The following is a 14,114-nucleotide window of genomic DNA, read 5'->3' on the forward strand; positions in this document are numbered from 1 at the left end:
ACGAGGTTTTGCAGAGTTGTTGAATGTGGGCCGCGTATGCGAGATGGGAGTCCATTTTTACCCCAAGGTTGGTGATCACTGGAAGTAGTGGAATGTTTTGATCAGAGAAGGTGGTACTTGTTATGGTGGAAGTTCGGACCTGGTGCAGAGTACCAACTAGGATGGCCTCAGTCTTGGAGCTGTTTAGCTGAAGAAAGTTTTGCTTCATCCATGCCTTTATCTCCTCCAGGCAGGTGGTGAGAGTGGAAGAGGTGGAGAGTGCAGAGTGTTCGAAGTGGTTAGAGCCAGTTTTTAAATACAGTGTCGTCTGCATAGCAGTGGAATGACAGTCCATGCCTGCTGATTACATGATACAAGTTTCGGTGATCATTGAAGAAATAATAGCTGTGAATATATTTTCTTTATTTCATTAAAAATATATAAGCACTACAGTCCAAAGTACTACATAGTAGTTGCGTTCAGTAATCCACTTAAACACTTTCCATGTTCCAATTTCCAAGTTATAACAATTTCCATGGTGGCTTATAGTAATACTCTTTTAAATAATGTGCAACATTGCCCTTTGCTGTGTGAAGATAGACATTATAGATTTTATTTATCTATCTTTACAAGCGAATAAGGCAAAAATGTGGAAAGGTGGGATAGGTGGATGGTAGGTCATTAGCGTGAGGAGTTAATCCAAGTTTTGTTAATCTGAAAATGTTACACAATGAATGTGTATTTATAAGAGTTGGTGCATTTGCTTTGCATCTTGGTTATTTCATACTGCAAAACAGACACAGCAGAAATCACTGCTCATTTTATTAGGTACACACTAACACTTACCCTAGAGATTATTTTATGCATTACTGATTTGAACTATCTGTAATTAATAAAAATGGGTTTCAAAAAATAGGCTTTCTCATTTAGTTGAGCAAATACACCTCAAAGGTAATTATACAAATTTAAAATAAAGATGATGTACACAGGGTTTCAGTGTTCACAAAGAAACTTTGAGATGCATAATTCCTCCAGATTCTTGTCAGTCCTAGATAGTATAATAAGATAAGAATGTCTTTAGCATGATAATAGAGTTACGCTTCAGACAAAAAAAAAAATGATCTTGTCAAAATTCAAGTAAAAAATAAAATCCTTTGGTTTACAGAACAAAAGTTTTACAGAGTATGATTCTTCCTCAAATAATCTCTCCTCAGTGCATTGGGAATCTTGGTCATCATGAGCACATTATTAGTGATGGCGTTGGCGGGCCCTCCTGAGGCTTTGGAGCTGTGCTGCATACTGACAATTTCACCACTGGTCTGATCCGGCTCTGCACGGCGGAAAAGATGTCTCATGGTGGCCTGAGGACAGCAAGGGTGGTAAATTATTCAGTGAATAACCAAGTGGATCAATGAGTGATGGCTGTACAAATATCTTGAGGGAGAGACAGACGGGAGAGAGAGGGAGGACAGGTTTTTAAAAAGGACAAAATGAAGAAGAGAGTCAGGAAAGTATTTAAGTCTTACCTTGAAGTTGTTTGTAACAAAGCAGTAGACAACAGGATCCATGCAGCTGTTCATACTGCTAAGAGTGACAGTTAAGTGGTATACAATCACATGATGGGGCATATCAGGGTAGAAGTACACCAGAACCTGGAACACAACAAAAACAACAAAAAAGCATATAACACACAATGACTAAGTAATATTATCTTGCACAAATTCAAAAGAATCATCATCTACATATTCTTCCCGACCTTGTTTCCAGCTGTGTGTTCATGAACTATGCCCTGTTCAATTGAAAGTAGTTTTATGTCTCAGATTGTTTCCATCCATTCATCCATTTTCTATACCCGCTTTATCCTTTGCAGGGTCACGGGGGTCTGCTGGAGCCTATCTTAGCTCATCACAGGTGAGAAGCAGGGCTACACCCTGGACAGGTTGCCAGTCTATAGCAGGGCCACATATATACAAACAACCAGACACACTCACACACTTACGGGCAATTTAGAATCATCAATTAACCTACTACGCATGTTTTTGGACCGTGGGAGGAAGCCGGAGTACCCGGAGGGAACCCACGCAAGCACGGAGAGAACATGCAAACTCCACACAGAAAGGCCTGGTAGTCGAACCGGGAGCCTTCTCGCTGTGAGGCAACAGTGCTAACCACCAAGCCACCGTGCTCCCCTCAGATTGTTTCATCAGTTACTATCTTGTAAAGGAAAACACCATTTACTACTGTCATTTAGCAGATGCTTTTATCCAAAGCGACTTACATCTGAGAGAACAACACAAGGAAGAAATCACGGAGGGTACAGCATGGATAAGTGCTGGTCAGACTGATGTGAGTCCAGTTGGACAATTACATGATGGCGCATATCATTTAAAGAATGGTTACAGAAGATGATAACAGTGTTATGTATATTTCATTTTTGAGGCTGCTGAATAGGTTCTGAGCTCTACCTGCACACCTCTGGACAGAGATCAGATGCTCTTTCAGGAGTCTGCTAGAGCAGCCTTTCTCAACCTTTTTTCAGTCATGACACCTTTCAAAAGTGAATTCTCACTACACCCCAGAGTAAAATATAATTAAAAACCACACTGTGTCGCTGTAAATGCATATGACGCGCACGTATGGTGCGCGTCGCCGCGTAGCCTACGGCGTACCCTATGCCGTAGGCTACGCGTCGATTTAACGCGGAACCATAATTCAGGCTTCACTTTGAACGGCCGGTTCACACCGACGTCCAGCGGTTGGAACTCCTTCGTCAGACCTCGCGGAATAACAGCAAGCACAGCGTTCATATTTTTAACTTCTTTTTTTACATTGTCTGTGAGATGAGCGCGCATGGAGTAACAGATCAGCAGCGATGGGGATGTGTGGAACAAACCACCAGGTCGCCGCACATGGACCTGCCTCAGCCACTCGATCATCATCCCTTCATCCATCCAGCCCTTTTCATTTGCCTCTATAATAACTCCGGCTGGAAAAGTCTCTTTAGGCAAAGTCTTTCTTATTAAAAATCACCAAAGTTTCTGTCCATCAGCGTGGCAGCCAAGCACAACAGTGAACGATGACTTCTCATCGCCACCGTGCTGGTCCCCGTCCTCTCCACCATGTGATTCACCGAGATGTCGAAAGTCAGCTGGTCTCTAATGATGATGGTCTCTAACACGTCCGCAAATCACGGGTGATTCACGCGCCCCCCTTCCCCCTTTAATGTTCTTATGGTGGCCTCAATTACGTCCGCCTTACAATAATACAATGGACGCATTGCGTCATTGGACGCACAGCACATTTAAAAAAAAAAAAAAAGACGTTTATATGCACCTAATAGTCGTCAAAATACGGTATCTTATTTATTTATTTATTTATTCATTTATTTATTTATTCATTCATAGGCAAAAATAAAGTATTTATGTATGCATTCATATATTTATATATGAAATGTCATAATAGGTAATTTTTTGATGACACCCCTAAAGCAGTCAGAGGACACCCCAGGGTGCCGCGACACCCCTGTTGAGAAAGGCTGTGCTAGAGCCTCTCTCTTCAGTAGCTGTAATGATCCCACTGCTGAGACCACTTTGGACTTTACCTTCCACATCTGTATCAATTATTTCTTCTTGGCACCCTATCAGCCTTCTCATACTCCTTTTGATATAATGTGTCTGCTTACATTAACACATTTGCCCTTTTCTGCTTCTCATTCCTTTCCACTGATCTAGAACTTGATGTCCCCCAGGATCCTGGCTTCATTGTTCTCAGCCACCTTTGCTGAAGTACTCCACACTTGATGATCATACACACTATACCAGCTGCGTGGTTATGTCTGACAGTATACACAGTACTTCCACCCTACTTTGTACTGCTCAGCCTCAGGGGTGTCTTATACAGCCTGTAGGTCTTCTCTGCTATGAAAACCCCCTGCTTTCATAGATCTCATGCATATCGCTTATTCTCTCTCAGCTTTGATTAGCCCTTCTGCACTGTCCTATAGGTAGACCTTTTGCAGCCACTAGGATTTCTAAATGTCAGCCCCCTTTTCTGTCTTCCAATGAAACATCCTGTGGAGGATGTTGGTCTTCTATGATACTTCCTCTGATCCTATTCTGCTACTGTACCCTGAGGCACTCTTCTAGTGGATTATCTTCCTCTGGATGATCATGGTTTTATTCATAGACCCTCAGAGTGGTCTCCATATCTTTTCATTGCTGGCAACTGTCTTTTAATGACACCAGTTTACTATCCCCACAGTGCACAAGGTGCACATGTTGATTTCCTGTTGTGATGGCTTGCCCTTATTTGGACTTATCCAGTCAAAATGACATCACCACAAAAAAAGTATTTTGACATGACCCCTTTCATAACAGTTACCGTAATCTTCACCAGGAATGTCTGGGTGATCTTCATATTTTCATGCATGTCATTTTGTTTATTTGCATATCTATTGATGTCTGTGAGAAGCTGCTTGTTTGGATTAACGAACAAGACAAAGAAGCTCTGAGTCTGCAAGCTTCTACATAGCAAACAGAAGATGACAAGAAATGCTCCATGCACATTTGTTTGTACTACAGAGAACTGAACCTGTATTATGGTGATCCAGCCTGTTTTGATCTTCTCCTCTTATTGACTTTGGGGAGGTAAAAAAACAACCTTTTCCTGGACAAAATATTGGTCACAGGTTCATGAGACGGGTTCATTTTTTCTTCTTCAACTTTTCCTTCTCAGTCAGAAACAGAGAAGTGAGTGCAGGGGATTCAGTAGGGTTGTGTTTTCTCTCAACACAGTTTTACTCCAAAATGTGCAATCACTAAGTTTGTCCCCAGTTAAAAATTTAAAAGTTTCATAATAAAGGTCCAGAGGAAATTAAAGATTAGTAGACTTTCTTGGTTCCAAAATCTGCCCACCAAGTTTTAACATACCATAACAGTTGGTTGGGACATAACGCAGAAGATGTAAGCCCTCTGTTGTCTTCTGGTCAAAACTGACCCAAACACCACTGTGTTTATTCATCCATCCCTACATTATCTATTATTCATATTCAGGGTCGTAAGGGTCTGCTGGAGCCGATCATCGTTCTCTTTGTGGAAAAAGCATGGGTACACCCAGAATAGGTTGTCAGTCCTTCACTGGGCCACATGTAGACAAACAGTCAGCCCTACAGTAGATGCTGAAGAGCCCCTAGAGATTCCGTTTTTTCAAATGTCCGACAAGACATCTTTGATGTAGAAGACAAGGAGATCTGAATAAAATGAGGAGGACTACAACCCAGAGCATAGCAAATTGGGTCAGAAAACTGCAAGATAACATGTTCCTCGGCACCATGTGACAACCAGGGAGGGATTGCAGCTCAAAATGACACAAAGTTGATTCCGGGGCCAAGACATTTCAACATTTTATCCGTCTATCAAACAACTATTGAAAAAAATCATACAAGAGATTAAAAAGTTTTTGTAAGTATGGAGACAACTGGAAAAAGAGGAATGGGATTGACCTGTGTGCCAACAGAATCACGTGTTCATTTTAGCAGGTGTTTACAGGTTTCTGGGGTGAGGCTGCATCTAGTCCTGGGATGCAGTTAGCAGAGGGGGGATTTTACATCCCAAGATGCCATTCATCACATCTTTCTTCATGCAAAATATACCTAGAATTTAACATCAAATGTAGCTGCTTCATATTAAGGTTTTAGCAAGGCTGGGTCATGTCCTTGAGGAAAAGGGGAGTACTGAGAATGTTAAGATATCAGGAGGGTTATATGTCAATATATACTCATGTTCAGTACTCTGACAGTAATTTGTCTTCCTACCGCTGTCTTTTTTCTCTGCCATTCACTATTTGAATTAATATTGCTGACACCAAACCTAATCTGAATTTTCACTGAAAGCCTTTCTGATTAATATTCCAAAAAAACTATTGTAACAGGTAGTGTTGGAAAATCGACGGTGCAACTACACTGTTGCCTATGTGGTATTTGACCTGGGTGGTCGGAGGTATGAGCGTGGCTCATATGATTGCATGTGAACTTGTGTATGTATTTGTCTATTTATTTCCAACATGCAAAAAATAAATTAATAAAAAAAATAAACTTGCATTACGTACCTGTCTGATGTGGAAGGGGGTGAAGCAGACAGTGAATATAATCAGTACAGTTGTTAGCAGCTGGACAGCCCTCCTTCTCCTCTCCCTGAGCACAGATTGATATGAAAACACTGATTTTAATGCCTTAGAAATTAGCCTTTGTTTTTTACTTTGTTCCTTTTGAACTTGTACAGTGGTATGTTTTTGTAACTGTTTGCATATTTGTATCAAACATTTTGAAGTTTGAATGCTGTTCAACTTTATTTTGTTCAATTTTAGCTGTGTTTTAACAGCTGAATAACTTCTTATATCTGACCAACTGCTTTGACATCTTCCAGTCAGGTTTTCGTGCTCACCACAGCACTGAATCTGCCCTTGTCAAGGTGTTCAATGTCATCCACATTAATGCAGACCGTCAAAGATCCAGAGTGCTAGTATTATTGGACTTCAGCACAGCATTTCACACCATTACTACAGCGACTGGAGAATTAGGTCAGACTTTCTGGCACAGTACTTGACTGGTTGAGTCTTACTAAAAGGTCAGGAACTACTTTGTGTTAATAGGTAACTATACATCTGAACTGGCAAAATTACATGTGGAATTCCCCAAGGTTCTATCCTAGAGCCCCTATTATCTAAGATCTACACGCTTCCGCTAGCTCAGATAATAATGAACAACAAGATAAGTTACCATATCATCAGAAATGACACACAACTTTACATTAAGATGTCACCAGGTGATAATGCACCAATACAAACATTGATTAGATGCATAGAACAAATCAATGATTGGATATGCCACATTTGTTTTAGTTAAACAAAAACAAAAGTGAAGTAGTTGATTTAGGATCAAAAGAAAAGTATTTCAGAGTTAGCACACAGCTAAAAACCACTGATAGGCCGAAATTTGTGTGTAATCATGGACTCAGAGCTGAACCTTCAGAGACACATTAAGGCAATTACAAGTTTGGCCTTCTATCACCTGAAGAATATCTCCAGAACTAAATGATTAATGCCTCAGCAGGATCCTGAAAAAACTAATCCATGTCTTTAGTCAAATGATTACTGCAACGATGACTCCACAAGTCTGCCTAAAAAAAACACAAACCATTCTGAATGTAAATCTAAACAATGTCAATTTCAGTACGACACTGTAACGTCAGCTTAAGTCTATCTTTTATTATGCCACTGTACTATAAAGTATAGTCTTTTTTTCTATTTAATTTTTGTTTTACATATGTAAAGCACCTTGATTTGCCTTGTTTCTGATATGTGCTATACAAATAAACTTGCATTGCCTTATTTTATTTGATCTGACAGTGTAGCACTGGTTATACCTGCTCTGTTGCATTAGGCGACGGTCAGTCAGGGCCCACATAATGCGCAGCGTGAAGACCACAATGATGATGAGGGGTAAGAAGAACTCAGTGATTGTAAGAAAGATAAGCTTTAAGATACCACAGCCAGTGTTTTGCAAAGCAGTGGATAGAAAGGAGTAGGTGACCACGATTGCAAACAGCCAGACAGAAATGCAAACACACTTAGCAACACTGGAGTTCCTCCAACGACGAGAAGCTTCAACCTGCAAGAACAAAAGAAAATAAAGCCTGGATTCCTTCTTTTGAGTCAAAATCAGCAGGTATTATAGGTCAATGAACCCAAAACACTCACCTGGACAATGGCAAGGTAACGGTCGACACATATGCAGGTTAGAAACAAAATACTGCAGTACATATTGACAAAATAGCTGAAGATGTGCATGTAGGAGCAGGTGAGACAAGCGCTTCCACTGTAGTAGAGCACGATGCGAGTAGGCAGAGAAAGATTCACCAGCAGGTCAGTCACTGCCAGATTGATGGTGTAGATCACCGAGGTGGTCTTTTGCTTGGTACGGAAACAAAAAACATAAAGTGCAACTGTATTGAGGACCATGCCCACCTGGAAAACAGAGGGAAATATCCAGGAGAAGAGTAGAGAATTAGACAATAACTGTTTATATAAGTTGCAAAATAGCAGAAAAGACCCCAAAAGTGCTCGGTAGAAACCTCCTACCAGAAAAATGAGAGAGTTCATAACCATCAGTGTGATCCAGAGGCCATAGTAGTCGTTATAGAGTCCTTCATCCAAATGGGCCATACTTTGAAGATATGCTTCCTTGCTGCTTCTGTTAGCCTCATCTGCTGTTATGGGCATGATGGGAAATGAAGTATTGATAAAGAGCAATGCTTCAGTACTGTTGAAGTTCATCATGATAGTGATGTGATGTTAATGATCCACGTTAATGATGAGGACTGAAAAGATGACAGGGACGGTGGTGAGTCAGTGCTGAAGTAGAGACTGTAACACACAATAACAAAAAGACTTTAGTATCTTAATATTTAGTTTTCCACAGTCTGTAACAGCTCAGTGAGTATTTGGCTTTTCTCACTCAATTGACCTGTTTTTGGCCAGTGCTAAAGATTGTAGTCATTTTCATATTTTCCACTGACAGGGGTTTGAGTTTCAACTGGACCCACTTTCAGGTCTATAGTTCCTTAATTATCTGGGTAATGAGGCTGTTTCCTACATTTGACTTTAGCATCCATCAGAGACACAGCCACATAGTAGTTTGTTTTTTATTCTTCTGCCTTGACTTCCACTCAGTCTTCACTAATGACAATCCACCACAATCACTATCCCCGAGGTCTCTGGGCTATTTAGAAAGTAATTGCTTTTACTTATTTACATAGCAATACTTAAGCACTAACATTTAGCTCTAGATATAATTAATAAGGAAGAATAATTCAGAAAAATCCAACTACTGCATTGTGGCCAGTGTTTTAATTGGTCTTAGATCGGTTACATAACTTAGAGAAACCATACTCTCCCCACTGAGTCATTTTAGGTTGGCACGAGTCAAAGCCGTGTTTATTTACCTTTTAGAAAGATGGTGAATTCTTCTCATAACTGGAACAAACAGAGTGGAGATAAGCACAGTCTGTTTGTGCATGAACAGGATATTTACAGCTTCAAGTTTTGTGTCACAATATTTTATTAATCATGCTTTAAACCTACATTTGTTTTATGAATGCAAGTCCAAAGACCCATCTAATCTCTAGATCAAATTTGAGTTGTCTTGACTTATTTCTACAATTTTGCTGCTTTACCATTACAATATTGATGATTTTCCACAAAGAGAGAGAGCACTGCTTGAAACATTCACCAATCATCTGCTATACTGGAAAGAGAGAAAATCTGTAAAAGTATGCAAATGCTGACAACAAAGAAAATTACATTCATTTTCTTTTACATTTTACAGTTTTTTTTACCCTTTATAATATAAGACATTCGAGTTATGAATCCAAATGTGAAGAATAATCCTTCAGGTGTCATATACTAGACAGCAGAGGGCAGCCAGGCACCATATTTTATCTACTGTACACAGTAACGATGCACTGTTTAAAATAAGACATTCAAAAACCTGACAGACAGATTCATTAACTTGACTGACTTAATTTGAAGATCTCCAGCATGAGACTAAAACTGTGAAGGAGATGCAGAAAAACTTCTTGACAGACTCTGCCAGCCTCTCAGTGATTGTTAACCCAGACGTGTGCACATGATGGTACTCTGTGTATTATTTTATGAAAAATGCTCTTTAATTGCTCGCTTGAAGATACTCAGCCTAGTGTTTTGTATACTCATCATTGCTTATAACTCATTTCTTAGCAAAATATCATTCAGCAGATAAAAAATATAGTACTCCGGCTAATGAGAATAATATGCTCAGCTGAGGGTGAGGCATGAATTATGCGATTCATCTTCAGGAACAAAAACCAGTCCAGACACAGAACATTAAGACTGATGAAAGAAATAAATGGGTGGTTTCACAGTAACATCCCCGGATATTAGTCCGCTTATTGGAGGTAGCTCATCATCATTAACACCACTAACTAGTGTCATGAGCATCGCTTTGTGGAAAATCAAATTGTGTGTTAAACTACATACTTCCTTTATTAAGATCAACTTGCAGTGGTTTTCAATGATAGCTCGCTGACTAAAGCTGAGCTGTGGGAAAATGAATGCTGAACCCAAACATATCCTGACCTAACTAATGTTCATAGCTACAGGCTGTGCAGGGCGCTGGGAATGGAAAATCGTAACAACTACTAGATGCATTAAGATGGAGTCATTTATAGCCTTAAGATAAAAGCTAATGCCATTATTTTCTATAGCACACCATACATATGTGCTTTTGGACAAAATGGTTTGGGGTCAGTTTGTGTATACTGTGACATGACATTTCGTTCAGGCACATGTTAAAAACAGTATGCTTATTGCATTTCTGTATTTGTTTTAACATTTACTTTTGGTTAGAAGTTTAGTCACATTCTTTTATAATTACAAACAATTAGCAATGCATACATTTACTTTGAGTTTTATTCCATGTGACCCTGCAGATGAGTTGGCTCACACTTCAAGAGAGAAACTGCAATCGGCAGGTACAGGTGGAGGAGTTACTCTCCCTGTCACCACAGGGCTCCTTTAAACTTATCATTTGTCTTCTTTAGTCCAAGAAGTAGAGGTCCTCTCTGTGGGAGGGTGAGGTTGGGCCCATGACCCTCACTGATCTGTCAGGAATATGTTATCTCAACCAATCTGCAAAGACTGACAGACTGAGGTAACAGTGAGTGTCCCTTTTGAGTAGAGCAACCTAAGGGGAACTGGAGGTCATGCACATGACAAATCAATCAAATCAAACAAAAGTCATTTCCTCTCACCGCATCAAGGCCTGGTGAAATGATGGGGAGAAGACACCATGATATGCAAAAAAAAAAAAAGAAAAAGAAGAAGACCCAATGAAAATAAAACATTACCTTCTGACTGTTTCCTATCAGTTACTTTTCAATCACAAATAAGACACAACCCTGTAGGAATGTGCCTTATTACCTTGTCATTTAACTGAAGCTAAAGTGCACTTCTTCCTTTTACCAAATTGGACTTAAGTTTAGACCTTGGCTTTGGGGCCGAGATCCATCCTCCAAGAAGCAAGCAGACTTATTTTCCTCATTTTCCTGGTATGGCAGTGGAAATATAAACAACAGCGATCAGAAACAGTTATTTGATTCTTAAAAAAAAAAAGTATCTGGGGCCCAAAAGTACAGCATACCTTTTGAAGAACATGTTGGTATGATAGTGAACCAAGCCAACGGACAATAATAGCCAAGTTTCTTTTTTTTTTAATCAAAATTTTTTTTTTTATTTAAAGATTTAAAGCCACGTAATATAGCGGAAACACATCTGACCACATGTGGGAAGTGTATCACAGGAAGGTTTACATGCCAGATAAAAGGAACTGTACCTTTAGAATGACAAAATGGTATTACAAGACGTACTGGACAGATTCACTCCCTTGCACTGTATTGTCAGTGGCTATTGGCCCGTAGATTTTATATAACCATGGATGAAGCATTAGGGCACGTGACCCATTGCTTTCTGAAGAGTGGTTTCAAACCAGGCTGTGAGTTGGACATTTTAACATGGGGGTCAATAGAGATTCAAATTTACAGCCTAGTTCTACAAAACATTTTAGTCTCAAACGTTTGATTTTACACTCATGACAACTATGAGCAAGTGAATATTATTGTCATGAGAGTTTCTATAAATCAATGCATTTATTTCTAATATGATTGATTGACAGTTGGCTCTGGCAACAGCCAGTCGTTATCACTTCCTCATCCATAATCACGTGTCACGTGACCTACAGTAATGCTTCGTCCATTGTTTTATGCAGCCTATTGTTGGCCCTTGTTTTGGCCACCCAGAAAATCTATATGCCCCCCGGGAGACTACTACTCAGAAGTAGTATTTCTACATTGAATTACTTTAAATGGGTTATTAAGAACACGGAAAATGTCATTTTAGTTTGTGTGAGGAAGCTTCAGGGTTGTCAAACTCATTTTCCTTTCGGGCCACATCAGCATCATGAATAACCTCAAAGGGCCGGTTGTGGCAGTACTTATTTCCTTTAATTTAATTTCATGTATTGATTCATTCCACACATGTCAAAACAGACTTAGGGTTGCTGCATGATGGACAGCAGCTGCTTTGATTAGACAATTTTGACTTTAATCTCTAGAGGGCCACATAAATAGTTATGGCGGGTGGGATTTAGCTTTGAGTTTAACATATGGTGTTTAGAGGTTCTCCAAAGAAGGACAGCATAAAATGTTGTAAAGAATCACAGAAGATTGTATAGGACTAACATTGTAATTACTTCCAAATGGGCCTGTGTGGTGTACCAAATGAAAGATTTGATCATTTTGTCAAAACTACTTAAAACAAGTTACAGAGAAAAGCTAATGTAGTGCACTATATATACTACAGTTTTCAAAGTGCCTCTTGAAATACTGGAATCCTGGTGGGTATTTTGCTCTGATATGAGTCAACCCAGATATAATCTAATGCATTTCTATCCTACTGTTGCTCCTCTCGCCAACATCAAAGAGAGTGGTGATGCAATAGCTGTAAAGTGATACGAAGAGAACAGACGGCCTAGAGGCAGATCACAAATAACACTGTCCAAATAAATTCCAGCAGTGTGGGAGTCCTGTGTGTGTGTGTGTGTGTGTGTGTGTGTGTGTGTGTGTGTGTGTGTGTGTTGACTTTGAAAAGATAGAAAAACACTGAAGGGGAGACAGACAGGGCGGCATAATGGTGCAGAGATCTAACTCTGAACATCATCAAATTATAGCATCAGAGTTCCCCTCAAGGCAAACAGAACCTTTGGTTGTGGCTGCAACTCTCAATTAAAAACAACAACTGTATTTTAACTAACAACAAATACTGGCAAGGTGTTTCCACAGCCGGACCGGGTAAAATATCAGAAATATCACACGACTTCATATGCCACCAACCCCTCAATGCCTGATCTATCAATCTTTGATACACACCTTTCTGAGACTTTTCTGAGCACCACCTCCATAATAATAAAAAACAATAAAGAAAAATAGCTCCATGAAATTAAGATAAGATAAATTGATGAATAAATAAAATTACCCAGTGTATTGATAGAGATACTAAGGGGGTGTTTTTAATTTAAAAATATAACACTTTACATTCACTTTACACCTTTTCATTTGTCAAGCATTAAAGGGTAAACGTAAATTTTTTACGAAAAAATCTGACAGAAAAAAAAAACATCAGAAAAATATTTGTACCTGCTTACACAGTTAATTGATCAGAGATTTTAGATTATAATTGGCCTTACATGTTTAACAGAAATAATATACATCATGTTATTATTGTTTTTAAAATAAATTCTGTGTGTGCATGTATTAAATCTGGTTTAAAGGATGAAACATGACTACGTAACCTTTATCAGAGCTTGATAAGTTTGGCCATGTTGATGATGTCAACTTACCAGTTTGAGACAAATCAGACCGATTAACTCTGGTATTCTGTCTGGTGAAGCTGTCCTCTTGTCCAAATCCAAAAACTCTTCACTGGTGTCCAAGGATGCGTCATCCTTGAATCACTGCCAAACATCCATTTTGATGTCACCTTCTAAACTTGAATAGTTCAGCTTTTTCAGGTTTCATTTGTCTTTTTCAGTGCGTCAGTCACGTCGCTCTCCTCAGGTTATCGATTCACGCTGGAAGGCTGCAATGATGAACATTCTCCCTCAAATCTGAGCATCAACACATATCATCATTTCCGTCCCATTAACAGCGTGTCTTCTGCCTCTGTTTCAACTCCACCTGTTGTAGACTCACTCATTTCATTGCATCTTATTCTTCTCTTCTCCTCGTTCTAGCATCATTTTTAGTCTGTCTCTTCCTTCAGGGACTCTGCCTTCTCACTTTCTCTTTGTCCCTTCACATTCTGGAGCCCCCCTCAGTTTGGTCCTCAGACAGGAAGTCTCAGTGTGTGTTTACATTCTGCAGGGACACACATGTGTGCCCATGTCCAAGACACACACACACACACACACACACACACACACACACACACACACACACACACACACACACACACACACACACACACACACACACACACACACACACACA

At 39.6% G+C, this 14,114-nt stretch overlaps 1 protein-coding gene across 2 annotated transcripts; it reads right to left on the reverse strand.

Moving 5' to 3' along the window:
- Nucleotides 1–471: 471 nt before the first annotated feature.
- On the reverse strand, nucleotides 472–13,911 carry LOC133440995 (G-protein coupled receptor 20-like). 2 transcript variants are annotated; one of them, XM_061718357.1, is made up of 7 exons: nucleotides 13,466–13,911; nucleotides 8,116–8,400; nucleotides 7,735–8,001; nucleotides 7,605–7,645; nucleotides 6,085–6,169; nucleotides 1,506–1,631; nucleotides 472–1,340 (listed from the first exon to the last, which is right to left on the reverse strand). In XM_061718357.1, the coding sequence occupies exons 2-7, from the start codon at nucleotides 8,311–8,313 to the stop codon at nucleotides 1,155–1,157; spliced, it is 903 nt and encodes a 300-aa protein (XP_061574341.1). In that variant the 5' UTR covers nucleotides 8,314–8,400; nucleotides 13,466–13,911; the 3' UTR covers nucleotides 472–1,154. The 2 variants fall into 2 exon arrangements, with proteins under 2 accessions (XP_061574341.1, XP_061574340.1); XM_061718356.1 differs by having other exon boundaries at nucleotides 7,401–7,645.
- Nucleotides 13,912–14,114: the final 203 nt, after the last annotated feature.

Source organism: Cololabis saira, chromosome 3 (genome assembly GCF_033807715.1).
Source record: "Cololabis saira isolate AMF1-May2022 chromosome 3, fColSai1.1, whole genome shotgun sequence".
Classification (NCBI taxonomy): Eukaryota; Metazoa; Chordata; class Actinopteri; order Beloniformes; family Belonidae; genus Cololabis; species Cololabis saira.